Below are 14,870 nucleotides of genomic sequence, written 5' to 3'. Positions count from 1 at the left end.
CAAGAAGCTTCCTGTTCTTCGACAGTTGAAAAAACAGCGAAATGTACCATGCATATAGAAAAAGATGAAATACAGCATTTACTTGTGCCTTATTGTATCGGTAATTTCCCTTCCCTATAGCCATGCAACGTGCTGTGACAATCGTTGAAGTTGGCCCGCGGGATGGACTGCAAAACATTCGGCAACAAGTGCCGACCCAGGTTAAGCTCCGGCTCATAGATCGGTTGCATGACGCTGGTCTACGAAACATCGAACTCACGTCCTTCGTTTCCCCCAAGGCTGTCCCTCAACTTAAGGATGGACACGAAATACTCAGTAGCCCATCAATTCGATCAATGCTCCAGAATGACTCGCTTCGACTGCCTGTGCTTGTTCCGAATCTCAATGGCGTCAAGACCGCCGTGCGGTGTGGGGCGAAACACTTGGCCGTCTTTGTTAGCGCCTCAGAGGGGTTCAGCAAAGCCAACACCAACTGCACGGTCAAAGAAGGGCTTGAAAGAGCCAAGTTGGCAGCAAGAGAAGCCAAGGTTCAAGGACTAGAGGTCAGAGGGTAAGCATTGATAAGGACTTGTTGTTCTCGGGTAGTGATCAAATGGTTATTGATTGTTGCTCGAATAGATACGTCTCATGCATCTTTTCCGATCCATTCGATGGGCCGACTCCACCAGAAGCAGTATTAATAGTCGTACAAAAGCTCATGGAAATGGGCTGTTACGAGGTTAGCTTAGGTGATACTCTTGGGGTGGGTTCGCCAGCCAATGTGCAACGACTGATTGCATTTCTCGCCAACAATGATATTCCTCTCCATAAGCTGGCCGGCCACTTCCACGATACCTATGGCCAAGCCCTTGCCAATGTATGGGAAGCTCACAGGTGTGGCCTTCGTATCTTCGATAGTAGTGTTGCAGGCTTGGGAGGTTGCCCCTTCGCACCAGGTGCACAGGGAAACGTGGCAACTGAAGACCTGGTTTACATGTTCGAAACAGCCGGAATATCAACAGGTATCAACCTCCAAAAGTTGATGACAATAGGCGACTGGATCTCTAGGAGTCTATCTAGGAAAACAGCAAGCCGAGCCGGAGCAGCTCTAGCGGTCAAGGGCAATGCTGAGTGTTCTAAATCTTCAACATCGACGAATCCGCCAACGGCCAAGAGGGAAGCCTTGCCTTGGATCTTAACGCAGCAGACGGACGGCTTGCTTGTGCATCGGTGTGGAGTCAATCTCAAAGTCACAATGAACCGCCCGCACAATGGAAATGCGTTGACCGTCACCATGATTGAACACTTGGTCAAAGTCTTCCTTGACGCGTCTAACGACTCCACGGTCCATCGCATTGCTTTAACCGGGAACGGCAAGTTTTTCTGCACTGGCATGGACCTTGGGAGACGCAGCACAACCGTTGGAACTAGCGGTCCAACTACAGACTCTCAGCTGGATAGACTCTCTCGGTTGTTTAATTCCATTGATAGGTGTCCCAAAGTAACAATCGCGGCATTGAATGGGCCTGCCTTTGGTGGAGGGGTCGGGCTCGCATTTGCCTGTGACCTTCGGCTCTGCGCGAAATCAGCCTCGGTCACGCTGAGTGAAGTGAAGCTAGGTTTGTGTCCAGCAACGATATCGAAATATATCGTACGCGAATGGGGAATTCCGCTAAGTCGCGAAGCAATGCTGACTGGTCGGCCTGTTTCTCCAGAAGAGTTGCAATCCAAGGGAGTTATTATTCGTGTGACTGAAGATCCCGACCAATTGGAGCGTTGCTTGGATTCCTTGATCTCTGCTCTCAAAATTGCTTCTTCAGATGCATCAAGAATGTGCAAGGAGCTGGTACGAACCGGATGGGTCAATGGAGGGCATCATGAACAAGACGAGGCCATCAAAGGTCTCTTTGGTGAAATGATGAGGCCTGGTGCTCCGGGAAATTATGGTGTCAGGGAATTCCAAGCTGGGCACAAGGTGGATTGGGACAATTATTCGCAGAAATTAGTTAGCAAGATTTAACATCATGTTGAGAGTAACATAACATAATGCATGAAACACATTTTATATGCGCTCTTTATGTTTCGTGCCTTCAAAAGCCGCACAATTATTTGGGGGGGGGGGGTGTGCTTGAGAGTGGCTTGTATTCCACCTCGATCGTTCATCTTAAGTAACTGTAATAGTAGAAACTACCACTTGATTCCAAGGCAGGTTGTTGGTTGTCACTTATTTGATGCTCTCTCTCGCTCCATGCTAGGTCTACCAGCAGATCCTCGATAACTCTTTCTCCCTCTCCCTTTCGTGTTTTCAGGACACCGCCATTCCTATCACACATCTTTGGCGGCCTATGTAATCTGATTACAACAGACTGAGAAGTCGAGCTTTGTTCATAAATCTGATGTTGTACATATGATTCAACGTGTAGATATTTTCGTCAATCACCAGTTAAGCGCAGCGCCTATGGCTTCTGCCAAAACGGTACCTTCAGCCGCGTGTGTATCAGCATTAGGATGATAATCACACCCGACGTCTGATCCCTGCGTAGGCCAGTCCACAAAATGAATATTCGAGCCACCTAGCTGTGTGATGGCGGCCTTAATAGCGCTGGTTTGTGTGGACTTTTGCGCATCAGCGGCAGTAGGCCAATAGTCGCTGAGCATCGGAGAATTCAGCAGGAAGAAGTGCGCATCGGGGTAGTGTGTTTGAATATTTTGGACAAATGACACCATCCCGGCGGTGAAGGTGGAGGCATTGATCGGCTCCCGCGCATTGTACGGCTCTCCGGATGATGTGTAAGCGATATAGCTGAAGTCGTTGGTGCCGAGGTTTATAACAACTGCATTTGGGGCAGTTGCCGCTGGGAACGTGTAGCTGCTGTCTGCATCATTCGCGCCGTATCGAGTGTAGAGCTCCGGCATCAATGGACTCGTGTCTGGTGCCCCGATAGCGATATTGCGAACAAGCCCTTTTCCGCTCCATGCGACGGTACTATACTCTGCTCCCAGTGCCTTAGCAGCCAGTGCACCATATGTCTTCGGATTATTCTCCACAGAAGCGTTGTTCGTGCAAGGATTTGTGCCATCGAGTCCGTACCCAACGCTGATTGAGTCGCCGATAATCTCGATACGACGCGTCGGTACCGCATACGCTCCAAGAATCCCGTCAACGGTAACGTTGCCAATAATCACTGAGCCATACTCCGGCTCAGAACGTTTACGTAATACGACGGTGTGGACCCCCAAGGTTAGGCCTTGCGGAGTAGAGATGGAGGTGCCCTCAACGTTTGGAATGACGATCGGCTCGGCGCCGTCAATGCTCAAATCAGCACTGACTGAACCACTCACGGCCGAGATACTGATGGAAGCAGAAGTCCCCGTGAAATTGAATGCTAGGCCCGCTCCTGGCCAGCTCAGCTCTCTTGTTGCTGGGTTGACTCGGCCCAGAAATTGAAATTCTCCTGCTATGGTAACTGTAGAGGAGGTTGCGGCGGGCGCAGTGTGAGCTGTCGTCACTGTGACCGTTGATAAGGTTGTAGATGATGCTTGGCACTGAGAATAATAATCGTTCAAAGAAACGCATGTGTATCCGGAGATACAGCTAACGTCACCAGTATGTCCCTGCCCACCACATTGAGCCCAGGCCGGCTGCTGAGCCGCAACAGTGCTGGTAAGCACTATGCATGCGATAATGTAAGACGACATTCTAATGAAATGACAACGTGCCTGGTGGTCAAAATGTTTCAATATGATTCAAGAATGGAAGCCCGTTGAAGATTCCTTCCTACGTCAACTAGTAGTCATCATGGGTCTTACCAATGGAATAAATACTCAATAGGAGGGTTATTGGGTTATTGTATTTCAGCATAATCATTTGCCTTGCGCCAAATGTCACATTGCGAAAAGGAAATATTGCACAGTGCTTGTGCGGCTTCCCTTGCCGCATTCCGTCGTTTGATTGGTAACTTCGCCCGATTCACGGAAAATTTCCCACAGGCTAGTCTCCCACGGCATCTAGCCACTTTGAGCGCGGAACGACAACCAGCAAGCCGCAATTGTGTTCGCGTCCCGTGCCCACCTGTCTGGCCAGCCATATGAATTGTCAAATGGCCGGTCCCGGAAATGCTGAAAGCGGGCATCTACTCGTGCTACATAATTGCCTGATCATAACCTTGCGTACGTGAAGCAGCCGTCACCGTGTATAGCCGCTCACGGTGCACGTGGCGGGTCTGGCTGGATCTATAGGCGAGACAGAAATCTCTAGCTTCGACTGGTAAACCCGATCGTCGTTTTGCTTTACTCATACGCAATAGATGCCAATTGTATAACTTATTTCTGAGAACGAATGTCGCAGGGCTAGTCTTCCCTCTATGAGTTTTAAATGTGGCCTTTAACTTTTGCGCGGTCTCTTGCAGACAACGACCCCAAAAATTTGACGAAAGTATTCGTTCGTTCACTTGGCGACCTTTATAGGCCCAAAATGTTCTCTCCTCCCATGGCCGTTGAAGTGAGAAGCGGTGCTAGGCTTGATAGTTAACACAATATGGGGTTTGTGACGCTCCGCAGCCAGAATAGCTGCCCGTAGCAAATCATTAAAACTTTCGCACTGGTGCGAGCAGTCCAAAATAGCCTAAATGCAGGGTTTTAATACATAATAGTCAATTAAGTCGTATATGATGGTTGTTCACGTACCATCAAGAACCCCCATGGGAACAGGAAGTCCTCACGTTGATTCAACAGCAACAGCTTCGATCTCCACATGCATTGCCGGAAGGCCTAACGCTCGAACGCCAATAGCGGTGAGGATTGGCCTGTGGTCTGGGAACCACTTCTTTGCAAGCGGCTGCCAAACACCCAAAACCTCATCGGTTGTATAGAACATGGTGATCTTGTAGACCTCAGGCCAACCCTTGCTTCCAGCCTGCTTCAACGCAAGATCGACATTGGCCAAGGCTTGGTCCACCTCTGCTGTCAGATTTCCTGATATCTCGCCACTGTTAGGATCCCATCCTCCTACACAACCGTTAGATGCAGCGCGCGAAACGAAGGCAGAGAAATGAAACCCTACCTTGTCCAGAGATCTCAAAACGGTTTCCCACTCGCACAGTGGAACTGTAGTGGTACTCATCTGTGATCTTCTTCCCATATCCTGCGTATGTGAAGTATTGCAGATGAGACATGATGACTGCAGATGGACTGGCGGACCTAGTTGTGGAAGGAAAACGAGCCTGACGAGTCGGCGCTTGAGTGCCCTTATATGCCGTTTCCGAACAGCGTAATATTTCCAACGGACAGTGCGTCATCAGTTGATTTGACAGCCGTAAGGATAGTTTAGCGCCGTATTTACAAAGCGAGAAGCTCAAATTACTGCTAAATTGGGCTGCTTCATCGATCTGTAATTACATACTACGTAAGACTTGATTCCAAAGGCATTGTACGTAACGGGGGTTAGTACAAACTCTCTGCTCTAGCGTCTTCTAGTGACTTGCAATCATCTACTGTTGTGGGGTATTGCACCGGAAATATCTTCGGTCAAGCTGACCTGAGCTTGAAGATTAGCGTAGATGAAAACTCTCTGTAGATTATGGCTCGCCTGGTATCCAGAGGATTATCTTCGCATGTCGGTGGGCGCATAAGAGCGCGTAAGTAATCGAGCGGGCTTCGTAATCAACACAAGCTTCAGGACAGATAAGGTTTGCTTGAGAAAAGTATTGAGTACGTCACACTACGTAGAGCTACTTTCCCCGCATGAAAGTTGGAATCAGGTTCTAAGTTGTTGCGCGACTGGAACACTTCATACTCCTCAAGTTAGTCAAGGGTTTGCATGTGATTTCAAAGGAGGTGTTCAACCGAAACAATACGGGAAAGAACACTAGCTACTTTAGGAATCATTCAACGAGGCTAGTTGTCAAAGGGGTTGTGAGGTCAGGTATAATCAGAAGTCCAAACGTATAGTTCAATTCATCAAGAGACTGAATCTTGTCCACTTTCAAGGAAGAGGGACAAGATGGGGATTATATAGCGGATACTGTTCGGTATCTCATCGGACCTTCTATAAACCTAATGCACTGCCGTGACGCTAGTATTATGATCATTCTAGAATATCTGTGTATCATCATCCCCCGAACCCTGAAAGGTTTATCAGCTCCAAGGGAACACTCACTATCCCAGTTCTAGCACCATTTGATCTCTTATGATCAGTATAGTTGGTCACTTTAATAGCCATTCCACTATGTCTCTTCACATCCTCCATTTCGCTCCAACTCTAGTGTTCGCCTGGCCTTCGTGTAGTTCCCTGGACTATGAGCAGTCACTCCATGACATATGCATAACCGCCCTTGGGTAGTGGGAATTGCACGTAGTTCATAGGAGTGTATCGTGTGCAACGGAACTAAAGTCGCTTTCGCGGATAAGTGACTACTACATTAATACGACCGATATTATTACATTGATTAGGATAGTTGACAAAAGGACTTACTCCGTTGTTATTCTTTTCAATAACATCATGAACATGTAAGAAAAACAAATGGAAAACAGAATCCTCCTACTTGTCTATAAGGCGGAGGTTAGGTGGTTTGTAGGTGTACAGGTCTATGTGGCACTAGCCATGGTGGCCAACTAGCCACTACGTGGCGCATTGCGTTGAAAAATAAGGGTATATCGGGAGCCTGGTTCATTATGATACACTAAGACTTATATTGGGTGCATCAGAATGATTCATTGGGATGCATGGCGAAGTGGGGCGTTGGTCGGCAGAGCCTCACATGGTAGCAATAGGCATCGACCGGTATTTAAATGAGGGCGCACTGCAATTCTTTTCAGCTTATTACTGGTAAAGGAGGTAGGGACCGCTTCCGACTCATTTTTTTTCTGGGCAGCAGACTTGATACAGTCTCAAGTGGAACTAACAGCAAAAGGCTTAAGAACATCGCAAGCCAGTGCAAGCTGACTTCAATCGACCCATCCAGGCATCCCGGATAATTTTAACTTTAAACACTACGGTATGTCACTTGAACTTCTTCCTATTAAGAGGGCCAATATGCATGATGATAAGGACATTCACTCGCCGTTCTGAACATTGACCTGTGGATTACGTCCAAAGGCACCGGTTTCGCCAATATCTGACAAACATCTCTGTATCTCTTAGTTGCATTCAGTAAAGATGTCCTTACGGATGATGCTAATACGTATGCGGGACAGACACCGAATATTTCTTCTATATCACTCACGGTCCACCACATAAGATAATGGTTACTGCACCCATTCAGAAGAGGCTGCGGTCACAATGAGAATTGTTCATTTATTTGAAGTAACTTAGAGCGAATGCGATCCGCATGGGGAGAGCCCTCCATCCAGCTAAAGTCTCGTTGCTCTTTCTCGATTGTCTAGCTGCCATCAATTCTGCTGGTCGTTCATAGTAAATACACATCTGCGTTATTGTTTAGGAAATCTAACTCTCTCTCATGAAAGACGTCTTCCAAAACAGTGGTATTTGACTCTGCAAAACGGAATTGAGCCCTAATAGCGGGATCCCACGCGGGCCAGTACGGAACATCATCCTTGCGACAATAATAATTGGGGTCAAGATGGTTAGTGAAGGCTATGATAGCGGACATAAGATGCAGTGAATTGTTTGAAACGGCAGGGTCCAGAGTTCCGAATGTGTTTAATACAACATCGGACACGTGGAACGAGCCCAGTGGCTGGAGTGCAGATATATTCCCCACTGCAAGGTTTGCGTAATCTTCGACGGGTTGCTCAATAAGGAAATTGAATGCTTTCTGCGTCGATCGCGTGAAGTTGAGTAGATCTCGGCGGCCACTTTGGAACTACAGAACATCAGATGTGACAACATGGTTCAGACAGGACTTGCTTACTAGGATATCTCCAATAGCTGCAGCCAGCTTCCTGTACTGAGGACCAAGGGTCTGTGTTCCTGATTCTTCGGTCAGGTTTGCGTAGAGGCTTGTGAATGCTTCTAGTTGCTCCGTAGACACTTCCGGGAACGTGTTTGTGAAATATTTAACGAACTCGTCATCTGTCGTAGTGTTGAGTTGCGCGACTAGTGAGAAAAGCGTGCCTTCATCTTCCACATCGCCAATCATGTAAGGAATATCTGCCACTTTACCCTCACGTATTGAGCTGTGAGGTGACTGTTTGAGAAAGTCTCCATCAGGCCTGGGCAAGAATGGATTGTAGGAACCAGCATACGAAATCAGACCGGGGAACTTTTGAGCCGACGCCGCAAGGTCAGAGTAGCTCGCGTTCTTTAGGCATGACAAAGGATCCTGGCTTCCGGTACACCCCACATCAGAAACCACCTGGTCAAATGTGCCTTGAGAGCTGCTGTAATCTCGTAATTTCAAGGCTCCACCAGAGAACATGATGGCTCCTCGAAATAGGCCCTCGGTATCACCGTCGTTGAGGACCATATGAGTGGCCGCAGACAGTGAGCCCGCGCTTTCACCAAATAAAGTTACCTTTCCCGGGTCTCCGCCAAATTGCGTAATATATTTTTGTACCCATTGTAGAGCCATGCGCCTTTGATCAACAATTAGTAAAGAGGGTTTATCCGATTTCGAAGGTAGTACACCTTACTGATCTTTCAGGCCAAGATTGCCCACACCCGCATCTGTGACTTCCTGTGAAGCGAGAAAGCCCCAAAGACTGAGTCTGTAATTGGCAGAAACAAATATGACAGGCTGGCCAATTTCAACTGAGAAATTGACAAGCTTGCCGCCTTGGTATACTGCGTCCTATCTAAAGGTCAATATACTCCTTGGTGAACATCAACGCCTAACAGCCGTACCGAGAGTGATGTTGTGTTGCTGCTAATTGCACTAGCTCCGGTTGAAAACCCGCCACCATGGATCCAGAATAAGACTGGGAGGTTTGCACCAGCTGAAGTCCCACTCGGTGCCTGAATATTGATACTGAGACAGTCCTCATCCTGCGCTGGGGTCCCGCGAGCTGTCAACAGGCCAATTGCTTGCAGCACGGGGCCAAGCTCAGCTAGTCCCTCAGTTGGAACTGACGCAGTTGCCCCCTGGGGACATTGAAACCCGTACTTGCTGGCGTCCTGAATACCTTCAAGCTTGTTTGCAGCCGAAACCATAATCGGGTTCTCGAACCGGCCAGCCTGCGCAAACGGTATGCCCAGAAAGCTATCCACATTGGCAAGCTCGTTGGTGCCTCTAAATGAGCCAAAGTCCAGATTGATCTCAGGAGCAGCGCTGCTGAAGGCGACTCCTACATATTGACTAAGAAGCAGAGAAACTTTTATCCGCTGCTTGGTATCTAGGAGGCGCATGATCGGCGAGTGTGGAAACGAGAGTGAGAGAGGTACGGCTTCGACTTTGAATGGCTCATTTTGACATTCTTTCCAGATTGAAATGATCACCAGAAAGACTTATAACCCCATGATGGTCATGACAATTTGCTTTGATTGCCGAGACCCGTGGCCGAGCTGATGGGCCCCACTGACCTAAAAATGCATGATCTCGGCTCCTTGGAGGATCACGGGAGCCGCGGGGTCTACGTTGTCTTGGAATCCCGACGCTAGTGTCGATCATGGCAGCGGCGTTGGCCAACATTGAAGAACTATGATAACAGGTTTTTATATCCAGTGGCTTATTGAGCAATCACGGATTGGTAAATTGCTCGGCTCCAGAGGCAGTTGAAACCACTCGCTTTGAAGGCCGGCCTACTAGCGATGTGGGATATGAATCTCTTCGCATGGCTATTGGCAGCTTGTCTGACAATTTGGTCGTACTTAATAACCGAAAGACTTTTTCAGGGCGACGACTCCAAGATTCGACTTAGAGCGTTAGAAAAAGAAGCACGGCGCTTCTCAAATGGAACAAGACCCTCGGAAGTGGTTGGGTAGCTGCTGCTATAGTCGCAGGACTTGGCGAGCCTAAAATTGCGGCGTTTTCAAGCCACGCTTATCTTAATTATGAAAGGGATGTGACGAGTTTCTTACTATGTAACAACACCCCAAAACCTTAATAAATCGTCAAACTCTATGATTAGGGCCGGATTAGACCCTGTAGCGCTGATAGGCCCTCTTCAGCTCTGTGATTTTATTTCATCCGAAACCAGACCGTCGGATCATGCGTCTCCCCACAACGCGTGTATTTGCCTCATGCGGCTCTTTCCAGCATCGTCTTCATCCTTGACGCTGCCGTCGAGATTGCCGGCACCTTCGATAACCTCGGCGAAAATGTCCACGTGTTGATCCGCTGGGACTGGTCGGCCATGTCATCGTGTAGACATGGTAATTTGTTGAGTTAAGTCATCATACAGCCTCTACTTTGTCCGCACATCCTCTCGGTGTGATTGTGGGCACCACGGCGCGGCCCACCAGCGAGACTCCTATGGCCTTCTAGGAACTGCGTTTGATCAGCAATGTATTGGAGAATAAACTTCGAAGAGTTATGGCGCGGCACTCCTCTTCAGATTTACCCTGATACACTGTAATGAGAAAGAAATATCTAGGTAAAACAACAGATGAGATCATAGGTCAAGCAAAATGCATAGATGAGCTGAGGTTTCTTACAGACTGCGTCCAATACGCACTCACATTCCATCCATCACTTTTGCGGTGGGTCAATATATAGGGTCGTCCACCAAATCTTCTCAGAGCGCCCCTGTGCCTCGATGTGCGTGTAGAGTCGCGAGTGTTCACCATCTCACCTCAGAACACCAACGAAAACTTTTGAGTATAGAGAACCTTGGCACATATCATAATGGCAGACCCGGCGAAGCACATGGCACCTCCGACAATCTTCATGTGAACCCAACCATCCGCTGAGCTCTGCAAAATTTGCCCGCCGATAGGCGCCATGGTGAGGGCGGGAATCGAGACGAAGAGCATGACAACGCCCATCCGGCATTCGACCTCGGGCATAGGGGATACCGACTCCGGCAGGGCCGCGAAAAGCCCGATGAAGGCGCACGAAACGAAACCGTACATGACGGCGAAGCCGATGACCGCGGACTCGTAGGTGGCCGGCATCCACAGAGCCAACTCGGCGACTCCCGAGAGCGCACAGGCGATTATAAACACATTCCATCGACCAGCAAAGTCGGCCCAGTTCCTGCACCCAGACGGCCGAAACATCAGGGGGATCATCATCTTCCAGCTGTGCCTCGTTGTCTAACATGTTGCCGAGTTTATAAGCCAGCTGCGGTTCGTCGGGTGTCCGCTTGAACTCGCCACCGACATCGCTGCCGGTCGGCACAGCTTTTTCGGAAGGCATCGTCCCAATGGAAGGCACTTCAATGAACGAAAAAGGTGTATTGTTTACTTTGTTAGCCTGCGGCAAGGAACCAGCAAAGCCAAGAGGTAAGCCTTAACAATTCGAACAGTGACGGTGTCGACTGGTTCCTGGAAATACAGCAAAGCAACGCTAGGCAGCGCGTTGCGGCTGCCACTCGAGTGCCTCTAAGCGAGAGCGAGACAAGCCTGGCGGTCTGAATACGATTCTGATTAGTCTAGTCCCAGGTTATACGGTCCAAATATTTGGCCGCAAGTACCTAATCCGGGAGCATATGATAGCCGCGTGGGTGAAGTATTCAACCCTCCATTTACAAGATTTTTCACATACGAAAAATTTCATAGTATATTTATGATATACAGTATACAAGCGCTTGGCTATCGATTAGATCAAAATCAGGCGGTCTTTTTACTGTAGCTTTCCTGGGCTTTTTCTCCGGCTTAGTGTGGACTGGCCCCTTGTGAGGGCTAAAATTGCAGTGTAACATGCAATGTAAGGGAAATCAGCGAAAGGTAGACTGCTTCATTGGATGCGCAAAACCAGTTCCTGCATGACAGGAATGCGAGGGCAAGGCTACTGAAAGGCGCCACTCAACTTATATAACCCGCACGACGCTCGTGGAACGATGGATACGGGTAACTCAATTTCAGCAAGCATTCGGGTTCAGGTCTGATGCAACCGGCTGTGTAGCAGACAAGGGAGGATTCGAACATGACCTATGTTTCAACTGGGCGTCCACCAGGAGCCCCATTGTTGCCGTACTACTTCCGCTGTCACAGGAGAACCTGCTGTTCAACACTAGGTGTCGAGGCACGAACACTGGCTCAAAGCCAGCCGTATCTTATTGCTATATTGAAAACAGCGCTGGTCTAACTCCTACTTCCAGAGTGCAGGTGCCAGTCACCACAACGGTGAATGACGTGCAACACAATGACATAGCCGGTGGGAGCATTGATCACAAGTCATCCAATACGATCGTACGGGATATGTGGACCAGCATATGATGGACCTCTGCCTCCACAGCTACCAAGAGGTAGCACGAGGCCGCGGTGAGTAATTGGTCTTTACGATTCATCTTCCTTGACGTAAAATTGAGAGAAACCATAGAGCAACTGGTAACCCTCAGAGTGTGGCAAGGGTTTAGATACGGCTGTCAACAGCGTTTGAAGGAACGACAGAGGAAGACAGTGCAGTGGGTAGGTGTCATGCACTGCACGAGCTGTGGACCCGGGAATCAAGCTGCATCATGAATAGGGCTGCACGTGACCCATGGGGACGGCAACGTTGTGGTATCGGTATTAGCCTCGTGTGCCGCGTAATGTTACAGCTTGCTCTGCGTCTATGATGACAATCTCTATCCATGGCCAGTTTCCTTGACGCCGCGTAAACTATGCATAGAAGTTGACCGTCTGGGAATGGAGTTAGCTGGGGCCATGGCAAACCGCGGGAACTAGATATACTCACCTCCTTCTTCTTGGCCTGCACCTCCGTGATAGCATCCACGTAGTGCTCGTGGCCAATCTTGTTCTTCCCCGACCGCAGAGCAATCATACCGGCCTCAACACACACCGCCTTCAACATGGCACCACCGAACTCGTCGGTACTGCGCGCCAGCTCGCTCCAGTTCACGCCATCGGACACCTTCATCTTGCGCGAGTGGATCTTCAGGATCTGGGCACGCGCCTCCTCGTTCGGCAGAGGGAACTCGATCTTCCTGTCCAGACGCCCGGACCGCAGCAGGGCGGGATCCAGGACATCGACTCGGTTGGTGGCGGCCAGGACCTTGATGCGGTCGTCGGAAGCGAAACCGTCGAGCTGGTTCAGCAGCTCCAACATGGTTCTTTGCACCTCACGATCACCGCTCTTCTCACTGTCGAACCGCTTGGTACCGACGGCATCCAACTCGTCGATGAAGATGATGGCGGGGGCCTTCTCCTTGGCCAGGGCGAAGCAGTCACGGACGAGCTTGGCACCATCACCAATGAACATCTGCACCAGTTGGGGACCGGCGAGCTTGAGGAAAGTGGCATCGGTCTGCGCGGCACAGGCTCGGGCGAGGAGGGTCTTGCCGGTTCCGGGAGGGCCGTACATGAGCGCACCTGAGAAGCGTTAGTAAGATGTGATAGGTAGCGGCGCAGCGATCCAGCCAGAAACGTACCCTTCGGCGCCTTGATGCCGATCTTCTTGAAGCGCTCGGCCTCCTTCATGGGCCATACGATGGCCTCGACCAGCTCCTCTATTTGTTTGTCCAAGCCACCGACATCGCTGTACTTCTCGGTCGGCTTCTCGTCGACCTCCATGGCCTTGACCCTGCTGTCGTATTCGGCGGGCAATGTGTCGAGAATGAGGTAGGAGTCCTTGTTGACACCGATGAGGTCGCCGGGCTTCAGCTTCTCGGGGTCGACCAGACCGATGAGCGGCAGGAAGATGGTCTGCCTCGTCGAGGTCTTGATGACGGCCGACTTGCCCACTCTCGTGGCATCGAGGTCGATGTTGGCGCCTTCTTCTGAGGACTCGGCTGTGGGGTCGAGATCGAGCAGCTCGACGACGTTGCCGACGAGGTAGGGTAATTGTCTGGTGGGTTGGGGAGTTAGCGGGTGAGCTGCGACTGCCGACCAGGCGAGGCGACATGTGGATGGTGGAGTTACCTGTTGTTGGCGATCTTCTCCATGTTCTCCTTGATCTTCTCGCCCATGGTGGCCTTCTCGTGCGATAAGCGCTGGTACTCGCTCTTCATGATGCGGGCATCGTTCTCCAGCAGGCGTTTCCGCGTCTGCAGGTCCTGGGTGCTGAGGCTGAGGACCTCCTCGTCCAGGATGTCCTCCTCGGGCTCGGCGTCATCCATCTCTGCATCGCCGTCGTTGTTCTGCTTCTTGCCCTGGTCCTTGTCGCCATCGCCTCCGTCGCCGCCCTGCTTCTTCTTGTCGTCGGGCTCACGATGCGTGACGCCCTCGAGGTTCTGGGAGCTTGACATGGCGGGCTGCGATGTGGCTTCAGGTGGACGTGGGGATGGATCGAGGGAAAGGCGGGGGGCGGTCGAGACAGTGAGGAATGGAGGACCAAATCAGCGACGGCCGGGATGTGAGGGTCGCAGATGGCGGCGGCGTGGATCTGGGATGGATGTGGTTGATGAAGGTGTAGGCGTTGGCGTTGGGGATGTTTGCTATGAGGTGCAGCCCGGAGCTTCGACAGCACCAAAAGAGCCCGGACTCAGGTCTCTCTGATGCAAGGCGAGCCACAGGGCCACTGCGCAGGCAGGCAGGCAGGCAGGCGCTGCTGTCGCGTACTCAGCCTGATGCAGCTAGAGGGGCGCTAGGCCGGCGGGACTGGCTGGCTGGCTGGCTGGCTGGCCACAGCGGGCTTCAGGTTACAAGGACTTGATTGTGGGAAAGCTGCACCTGGGCATGGCCAGGCATGGAATCCGCTGGACGGGCGCTATGCACCTAGGCCCTTGCAGCGGGGAAGCTAGGGCCATTCGGACGCTGAAGCTCTCTCGTATGTCATCATCCAATACTAGTTCAATAGGCAAGGTAGACAGCAGGCGGCGAGCTTGAACGCCGCGTGTAGCTGTATCTTAGTTGCCCTCTGCTCACGACACCGTTCGAAAAACAAAAGACA

The 14,870-nt window shown here is 50.5% G+C and overlaps 6 protein-coding genes across 6 annotated transcripts; 1 reads left to right on the top strand and 5 right to left on the bottom strand.

Moving 5' to 3' along the window:
- Positions 1–122: 122 nt before the first annotated feature.
- Positions 123–1,999, top strand: JN550_003641 (uncharacterized protein; the record flags this gene model as incomplete). The annotated part of the gene is made up of 2 exons (XM_049315067.1): positions 123–550; positions 619–1,999. The coding sequence occupies 2 exons, from the start codon at positions 123–125 to the stop codon at positions 1,997–1,999; spliced, it is 1,809 nt and encodes a 602-aa protein (XP_049174211.1).
- Positions 2,000–2,415: 416 nt separating this feature from the next.
- On the bottom strand, positions 2,416–3,678 carry JN550_003640 (uncharacterized protein; the record flags this gene model as incomplete). The annotated part of the gene is made up of 1 exon (XM_049315066.1): positions 2,416–3,678. One exon carries the CDS (start codon positions 3,676–3,678, stop codon positions 2,416–2,418), a length of 1,263 nt encoding a protein of 420 aa, XP_049174210.1.
- A 1,018-nt stretch (positions 3,679–4,696) lies between these two features.
- JN550_003639 (uncharacterized protein) lies at positions 4,697–5,153 on the bottom strand (the record flags this gene model as incomplete). The annotated part of the gene is made up of 2 exons (XM_049315065.1): positions 4,697–4,986; positions 5,042–5,153. 2 exons carry the CDS (start codon positions 5,151–5,153, stop codon positions 4,697–4,699), a joined length of 402 nt encoding a protein of 133 aa, XP_049174209.1.
- A 2,232-nt stretch (positions 5,154–7,385) lies between these two features.
- Positions 7,386–9,283, bottom strand: JN550_003638 (uncharacterized protein; the record flags this gene model as incomplete). The annotated part of the gene is made up of 4 exons (XM_049315064.1): positions 7,386–7,802; positions 7,851–8,514; positions 8,572–8,729; positions 8,783–9,283. The coding sequence occupies 4 exons, from the start codon at positions 9,281–9,283 to the stop codon at positions 7,386–7,388; spliced, it is 1,740 nt and encodes a 579-aa protein (XP_049174208.1).
- Positions 9,284–10,083: 800 nt separating this feature from the next.
- On the bottom strand, positions 10,084–11,234 carry JN550_003637 (uncharacterized protein; the record flags this gene model as incomplete). Its single annotated transcript, XM_049315063.1, has 5 exons — positions 10,084–10,214; positions 10,277–10,364; positions 10,556–10,622; positions 10,683–11,072; positions 11,137–11,234. 5 exons carry the CDS (start codon positions 11,232–11,234, stop codon positions 10,084–10,086), a joined length of 774 nt encoding a protein of 257 aa, XP_049174207.1.
- A 1,406-nt stretch (positions 11,235–12,640) lies between these two features.
- On the bottom strand, positions 12,641–14,226 carry JN550_003636 (uncharacterized protein; the record flags this gene model as incomplete). The annotated part of the gene is made up of 4 exons (XM_049315062.1): positions 12,641–12,661; positions 12,717–13,351; positions 13,411–13,826; positions 13,901–14,226. The coding sequence occupies 4 exons, from the start codon at positions 14,224–14,226 to the stop codon at positions 12,641–12,643; spliced, it is 1,398 nt and encodes a 465-aa protein (XP_049174206.1).
- Between the last annotated feature and the right edge of the window lie 644 nt (positions 14,227–14,870).

Source organism: Neoarthrinium moseri, assembly GCF_022829205.1.
Source record: "Neoarthrinium moseri strain CBS 164.80 chromosome Unknown scaffold9_Wmoseri_CBS_16480, whole genome shotgun sequence".
Lineage (NCBI taxonomy): Eukaryota > Fungi > Ascomycota > Sordariomycetes > Amphisphaeriales > Apiosporaceae > Neoarthrinium > Neoarthrinium moseri.
The sequence above is the reverse complement of the archived record's forward strand: the minus strand, read 5'-3'. Positions and strand labels throughout refer to the sequence as shown.